General features: G+C 37.0%; 1 protein-coding gene across 1 annotated transcript in view; it reads left to right on the top strand.

Annotated features, from left to right (window-relative positions):
* Positions 1 to 8,280, top strand: part of STAP1 (signal transducing adaptor family member 1) — a 56,654-nt gene that overhangs the window by 13,129 nt on the left and 35,245 nt on the right. The window contains exons 3-5 of the mRNA XM_011940288.1: positions 2,141 to 2,199; positions 4,814 to 4,927; positions 6,600 to 6,656. Coding sequence (XP_011795678.1) covers positions 2,141 to 2,199; positions 4,814 to 4,927; positions 6,600 to 6,656 — 230 coding nt within the window. The remainder of the gene's footprint in view (positions 1 to 2,140; positions 2,200 to 4,813; positions 4,928 to 6,599; positions 6,657 to 8,280) is intronic.

The following is an 8,280-nucleotide window of genomic DNA, read 5'->3' as shown; positions in this document are numbered from 1 at the left end:
TGCACTCCAGCCTGGGAGACAGAGCGAGACTCCGTCTCAGAAAAAAAAAAAAAAAAAAAAAATCTGTGAAGGCCATCAATGATGACAGGAACAATGGCAAATTTTCCTGGGCAATTCAGAAGAAGATATTGACTCATGTTTTTTACTTTTCATTCTTTTCTTTCTGATTCTGATAACTAAACTTAGTTAAAAAGTGAAAAATTTTAACAAGACATCTGCACATATATTGCTTAATACCAAGTGATAGCTTCAATTTCTCCCATTTTTTATCTTGCTGTAGCATGCATTTATAATTGGAAAGGAAGAAAACGATCTCCAGAGCATGCAAAGCCACTATATAAGTTTTCTGCAAAGACAAAAACATATTTCACAAAGCAGGACTTCTAAGGGCTTAAACATGAGAATAACAATAAAGGGATTCTGAGATTTATTTATTCATATTAATTTCAAATTCTGATTGTACGTTTCAGTTCTTCCAGGAATAAGATATAGTATTTTAGTGGTAAATGCTTACCTACCTTGGAACACTATATTTATCAGAGATTTTCTGAGCCAGTAACTTGATTAAATATAAACATTCTGGATCTGGATATAGTAGCCCACACTTCTTAGAACATCATTATTAGAAACCAACATCTAATGAAAGAGACAGAAAAATAACCTGTGTAATGTAGAATGTTTTCAAATGCCATAATAAATTTTACAAAATTAATTCCTCCTTTGTGCATTCCAATTTCCCACTGATGTCAGTATATATAAAAAAGCTTTCATTCTAACCTTTTCTAATGCACAGTAAGTGAGAGAGCTAACAATTGTTGCTCACTTACTACATGACAAGAGGCAGTAAAGCTTAGTAATCGAGAGCCTGGTCTCTTCTGACAGCCTGCCTGGGTGTTTGTCCTAGCCCTGCCACTGTTAACTGCAGAATCTTGGGCCAGTTACCGACCTCTGTGTCTCAGTGTTATCAGACAGAAAACTGGTAGGAAACAGAAGACATCTCAAATTGGGCAATTTGAAGATAATTTAATAAAGTTTTAATAAATATGCAAAGCAGTGAACAGGGTGTAGGAAAATTACAAAGATAGTACAAAATCCTGAGGCTAGCAACAGTGTCCATTACCACATCTAGGATTGAGAGCAAAGACTGGGAAAGTAGTGAGAATTGTATGGAGATGACTGCCTTGAGGAGAGTATGATCTTTGATTGAGGGAGCAACTGCGCAAGGTAATAAATATCCACCCTCACTCTTCTGATCTCCTGCCACTGTTCTCCAGTGGTCCAACCCAATAGGAACTCAAAGGGTACGGAGCTCCTTGATGTTGTCCATACAGGTCTCTCTCCAGATGCAGAGTGTTGGGTGGTGAAGGAATAAAAGTGAATCTAAAAGGGCAAACAAAAGATCTCCAACACAGTCTTCAAATCATTAAAATGAGAATAAAAATAGTAGTCTGTTGGGGTCCGCGCGTTTCCTGAACAAAGGAATGAACACACAAGACAACACAAGACAAACATGGCGGCCGCCCCGAACGACACGCTCTGCTTTATTTTATACTGTCGTTTGTGGAATGTTAGCAGGTTGCCAGACACATTGTTGTTTCTTTGATCTTTCCCTGACTTTCTGAATTTCCAAGATGTTTACATATAAACAAGCCTTCAGGGTCTGCTATTTGCAACTGAGGCCAGTCTTGCAGGCTTCTTTGTCCTCCCTGTTTGCAGAGGAGGAATGCCCAGCTTGGTTTGCGAGAGCGGGATTATAATGTTAACGGGGGAATGGCCTGCTCAGTTGTAAATGCAGATAGTCCTCTACAGTAGTCTATTTTATAAGGTTCTCAAAATAACTAAATGAGATAGCACATGTAAGGACCTAAGACGGTAGCTGGCACATAGTAAGCATTCAGGCATTTTACCTGCGTTGTCTAATTTAATTCTCACAACTCTGCAGAATGGGTGCTATTTTAATTCTGGCTTTATAGATGAGATTAGTGAAGTTTAAAGATTAAGAAATTGTACAAGGTCAGACAGGAAATATGAAAGGTACAGTCCAGGTCTTCTCCTAAGCCAGCCTTCTTCATTACCATGCCATGAAGAGATTGCTATAATGAAATGACTCAGAATTGACCATCTACCAATTTTTTTTAAGAGTATACAGACCTTTTGGGAACTTCTTTTTTTTTTTTTGAGACGGAGTCTCGCTCTGTCGCCGGGGCTGGAGTGCAGTGGCGGGATCTCAGCTCATTGCAAGCTCTGCCTCCCGGGTTCACGCCATTCTCCTGCCTCAGCCTCCCGAGTAGCTGGGACTACAGGCGCCCGCCACCTCGCCGGGCTAGTTTTTTGTATTTTTTAGTAGAGACGGGGTTTCACCATGTTAGCCAGGATAGTCTCAATCTCCTGACCTCGTGATCCGCCCGTCTCGGCCTCCCAAAGTGCTGGGATTACAGGCTTGAACCACCGCGCCCGGCCTGGGAACTTCTTAAAGTGATAGTCTCAGAAGAAAGCACTGGGATAGACAAGGTGAGAAGTGTAGAATTTTATCTTATAAAAGGGAAGAATTTAAAGCTGCCTTTAAATATTTGAAAGGCTGTCAGGAAGTCGTGTGAAAGGGTCACTGAATTTGTTTCATGTTATTCCAGAAAGAAGAGATTAGGAGCAATGGATGAAAATTGGAGGAAGGCTGTGGCTGAATACAAGAAAAAACTGGCTAGTAGACAGAGGTGCTCAGGAGGCATAAGTTCCATGTTAGAGATGTTTGAACACAGACTGGATGACTAATGAAAGGATACCCTGGCAGAGATGCCATCAGATGTCACTGAGGTTAGACAGATGACCTTTAAGCCTCCTCACAAGATACAAAGAACAACAAAAAGATATGACTTACTTTCCTCTAATCAATGGATCAGGCTACTGCACTCCATCTAACTGCCTCCTCTTCCTCTGTTGCTTCCTCCTTCGTTGCAGCAAAACTCACTGAGCTTGATCTAGACAATCCCTCAGAAAAAATATTTCTGTTTAATTTTAGATTCTTTCTTCCCTTGTGCCTCTCCTTCCATATTTTTAAAATTTATTTATTTTTAAAATTGACATATAAAATTGTTTATTATGTACAACATGATGTTTTAAAGTATATATGCATTGTGGAATGCTTAAACTGAAAATAACTAGGCCAACTCAAACTTACTCTCAACCTCATCAATATAGAAATAGCTTTGGAAAAAATTACGTATCTATTTTTATGTCCCACTTTACTCAGAAAAATAAGACTTACAAATATACAGTAAAATAAGTTATATTGGGCACAGTTGAAAGAAACATAAAAAGAACTCAAGAATGAGGCTAATTTAGTAAAAATATATATATCATAAAAACCCTACTATACTTACTACAGGTGGTTCTTGCTACTACTAGAAGGCAAGCCTGTTGCATATAGAGAGTGGAAATTGACCAGTTTCTGAGAACAAATATTTTTATTATCTTGGATAGGATAGGAATTTCTTAATACGACTGCCATAATCAGTGGTGTGTAGTAAATGTTGAATAGCTTTCTGGAAAAAAAGTATGAATATATATGTACATAAACTTGTTATAAATATTACTGATATGAACAATGTATAGTACACAATTAGAAAAATACACGATAGTCTTTATTGTAATGTCCATACAGACAATTCATTCTCACAGAATACTTTCCTTGATTTTTGCCTAACTTTTGCATTGGTAAGCAATGGTCAATGTAATTCAATCATAACTTGACAGATGGAGTTTAAATGGTATTTAAATCTATTTCCATAATAAATTTATTATCATTAAATATGATATTTGACATGAATATTGTCTAATATTTTCATTTACATTAAAGAGTAAAAAGAAAGTAAAACAATAATGTATGTCAAAACATCATGCTTTTATTAAAATCAATAAATGTGAGCAATTTCTTTGCTGAATTGGAAGAATATTTTGTCAATTTTTGTTCTATTTACAGTGAAACAGATTCAGACACAAGAAACCTATCTCATCTGTGTATTAACATTTTTTCCTTTACTTTTTAAAGCCTACCCCAGGGGCCAATAATCTGGATGATGGGCCAAATCTGGCCTATGGCCTGATTTTGTTCAGTGTTTGAGCTAAGAATGTCTTTATATGTTTAAAGTGCTTCTAAAGAAAAAAACAAAAACAAAGAATGTGCAACAGGCTGAATGTGTGCCTGAAGTAGGTACTGTTTGGCCTTTTGCAGAAAAAAAAGTGCTGCCCCTGGACATCAACAAAATAATAAATCAAGCTTGATTTGGGAGGTTTACCAATTTCCATGGTGTAAAATACTCCTACCATGGCTGATTTCAACCTATCACTATGACCTCACTGAACATGTAGTTGGGAAGAAAAGCACAGTAGCACAGTATTATATGGTATTTTCACCGTACAGAAATGAAGATGTAAATAACCTTAAGAACATAGAGAATAGTAACATATAGAAATACAATTAGAATGTAACAAATTTGTTTTAATTACTTTTGCTTTGAATGTAATTTATTTACTGGTATGTTTATATAATTCGATTTTTCAAAATAATGGCTGTGTTTAACAACCTGCTTACAAAATTCCTGAAAATTTAACAATTGGCTTTTGCAAACCTATGTGAGCCAGGTTCAGCACACCACCACATAATACATTTCCAAATGTCCTCTGGGATTAGGAAAACCAGGGTATCATACAAAGTACTAATCAGTTGAAAGGAAGCTATTACTTATTTTGCTTCCTGCTAGAACTAATACGTATTACCCATGAAATAATGTAATGTGATCTTCCTTTATCTTTGCAGTATATTGACAAATTAGACATAACAGACCTCACATGCCTTACTGAGCAGAATTCAACTGAAAAGAATTGTGCGAAATTCACCCTTGTTTTGCCGAAAGAGGAAGTACAACTGAAGGTGAGTGAGGAGAAACAGTAGTCTGTAAAGGGTTGTGGTTATAAATAACATTCTTCACATCCAGTGGCTAAAGAGAAATTGTAAGACAGGCTAAGTCTTATACTTTATTAATATTTTTTGCTTGCGTCTGGCCAAGAGCTAGTTTTCTGAATTGGAATATAAAAAGACATGGTAACTTGTTTAGCATACAAGCACCACGAAACCAGATACTCCTGCGCTCTGACAAAGTCAGGGATCTCACCTGGTGTTTGTTAAGGTTGTTCTTGAATCAGCCAATAAAAGTCAACCAGTAACTACAGTAATAACATAAAGAGAACAACATGTATTAAATAAGGTATATTCGGAGACTTTTCCTGGGAGATTACTGATTGACCTTGAAAAGCACTGGTCTAAACTTTAGTGTAATAGGAATCGCCTGTACTAAGGAAATAGGACCCATTCCCCAACCCAAAGCCTATATTTTAAGCAAGCTCCCAGATGATTTGCAGATATGATGGTGAAGAGCACAGGATTGGTGTCGGATACTTGTGTCTGAATTTGGGCTGTTTTATTCATTCATTGTGATTATAGGCAAGTTACTCACCCTTTTTGTGTCTTTGTTTCTTCACTCAGAAGTAAGTCTTTGCTCAGATGAAACCCCCTCATCAAGGCCTACCTGGACCACTTTATTACAGTGGCAACCTTTTCCCCCTCTCCTACCCTCTAGTTGCACTCCTAATCTCTCTTACCCTGCTGTACCTTTAATTTTTCTCATTTCTTTCTTTTTGACACTATAAAATTTACAATTATGTTTATTATTTATTGTTCCTTGCTAGAGCCTAAACTCCATGAGTACAAGGATTTTTGTTTCGTTCCCTGATATAAACCAGTGCGTAGAATAGCGCTTAGCACTTAAAGGTACTTAGTAAATATATGTTAAATGAATAAATCTGTAAAACCATCAAACAAGCAAAAATAATAGGACCTTTTGCCAAGTTGTCTTGAAGGTTAAATCAAGTAATACCTGTGAAGTGCTTAGAACAGTAGCTACCACTAAAAGTGCTCAAAACATGTTGGCTGCAGTCTTGACCTTCCAGGTTCAAGCAACTTTCCTACCTTAGCCTCTCAAGTAGCTGACACCACCATACCAGGCTAATTTTTTGTATTTTTTGTAGAGATGAGGTTTCACCGTGTTGCCCAGGCTGATCTCAAATCCCTGAGCTCAAGTGATCCTCCCACCTCAGCCTCCCAAATCGCTGAGACTACATACATGAGGTACCAACCCTGGCCTGGTATTGTTATTGGTAATAATGAGTAATAGTATTTACAGCTAAGAATTGGAAGTTTCTACTTCCAAATTTAGTTGTCCTGAATTTAAAGCCAGTCCATTTTAACTGCTAATGGAGAGAGTCACTGTGAACTGACATACTGCAAAAGTAAGTTTTCTAACATTTAATTTTTTTGAGTAAATTCGTACATGTTCATTTGTTTTAAGTAAGCAAACAGATTACAGCTATACGTCTTCTGACAAAAGAAAATAGTATTGAAATATTTCATAAAAAATACACATTAGTAATTCTAAGCCAAAAAAAATGAATTATTTATTTTAGGCTCAGCCATAATTATTTATTTTATGCTCAGTCACTCATGTGTTTCCTTCTTTGGCTTTATCTGTTTTTGTCTTCAACTTTAGACAGAGAACACAGAAAGTGGGGAAGAATGGAGAGGCTTCATTCTTACAGTAACAGAGGTAGGAAGTTCACTGGTTTTGATTGATTCTTTTTTTTTTTCAACAAATATCTGCTGAACACCCTATGAACCATGCAGAGTGAAAGTGGCTGAAGATCTAGCAACTGAAAAAGATAGACCTAAACTCTTGCACTTACTTATGAACGTTATATTTTCATCAGGTGGTGGAGAGGGAGAAAGTAAACAGAGGGAGAAAGTAAACAGGTAAACAGATGATCATTTCACATTGTGATAATTGTTATGAAGAAAATAAGGCAATTCGCTAGGGAGTAACAGGTGGTAAAGGAGATCTACTTTTTGGTCTTATCCGTTTGACTCAGTGGTCCTTTGTATATTCTGATATTTGTAGCTAACACAGCATGTTTGAAAATACTTTCCAACTTCTTTTTTTGTTGTTGTTTTTTTTGAGATGGGATCTCACTATGGCACCCAGGCTAGAGTGCCGTGGTGTAATTTGGCTCACTGCAACCTCCACCTCCAGAGTTCAAGTGATTCTCCTGCTTCAGCCTCTCAAGTAGCTGGGATTATAGGCATGCACCATCATGCCCAGCTAATTTCTGTATTTTTAGTAGAGACGAGGTTTCATCATGCTGGCCAGGTTGGTTAGGAACTCCTGGCCTCAAGTGATCTGCTCAAAGTACTGGGATTACAGGTGTGAGCCACTGTGCCTGGCCTCCGATTTCTTTTTTATTTATTTAATACATATTTATAGAATACTAGACAAGATGAGTTTTATAAATAACATAGACAATGTAACAGGGAGAGACCACAAAAATGAAAACTCACCTTTAAACATTTCTTTAGTGAGTCTTAAAGCAACAGGATACTTACCTGTTCAATTCTGTGGTGTTTTATCAGAGGCAAATAGTAAGATCTACTGCTTAGAGTTAACTCTTGCAGTCAGATAATGTCTGTTATTTTAAATAAAGCCACTGTAGCAATTGCCTTGGAAATATGAGGTTCTTTGATAACCAGCCTCCCAAGGAGCACCACGTTCTCTAGTAATTTAAAAGGATATAAAAACTGTGTTTGTTAGAGTCAGTTAAACACAGATTCTATCCAAAGCTAGTTTCTAAGTAAGCCATTGCAGTCATCTGAAATAAGCACTGCACTTTCCCAAGCTGATGGATGGAGGTTCTTTATTTCAGCCAGTAACAGGTAAAAGTTAGAGGTTCAACTACTGTGTAGGGAAGCTATACGAGGCTAGAAAAGTGGACCAGTTAAAGATGTGAAGAACATGTTGACCTCTGAGAGGGAGAGGAAGAAATCCTGGGGAATTGCACTCTTTCCCTCTGTTGTTGACAGTATCACTGTGTGGTATGGTGCTTCCAATACCGGGTATAACTATCCCAAGGGCATATGTGACTAAGTGTCAAGGAGTACACTAAAAACACTGGTAAAAACTTGTTGCATCTTCCTGGTACACTAAGTACGTATAAAGCTTTGGCTAAACATTTTGTTTTTAGTTTCTTTCCTGGAGTAAGAATAAAAAGCATTATTTTTATATTAAAACACACACATAAATAAGTAACTGAATATAAGATAAAATTTATGATTTTTTTTTTTTTTTGAGATGGAGTCTCACTCTATCACCCAGGCTGGAGTGCAGTAGTGAAAGCTTGGCT

This window comes from Colobus angolensis, unplaced genomic scaffold, assembly GCF_000951035.1.
Source record: "Colobus angolensis palliatus isolate OR3802 unplaced genomic scaffold, Cang.pa_1.0 Scaffold189, whole genome shotgun sequence".
NCBI lineage: Eukaryota > Metazoa > Chordata > Mammalia > Primates > Cercopithecidae > Colobus > Colobus angolensis.
This window is presented reverse-complemented; position numbering and strand designations above follow the sequence as displayed.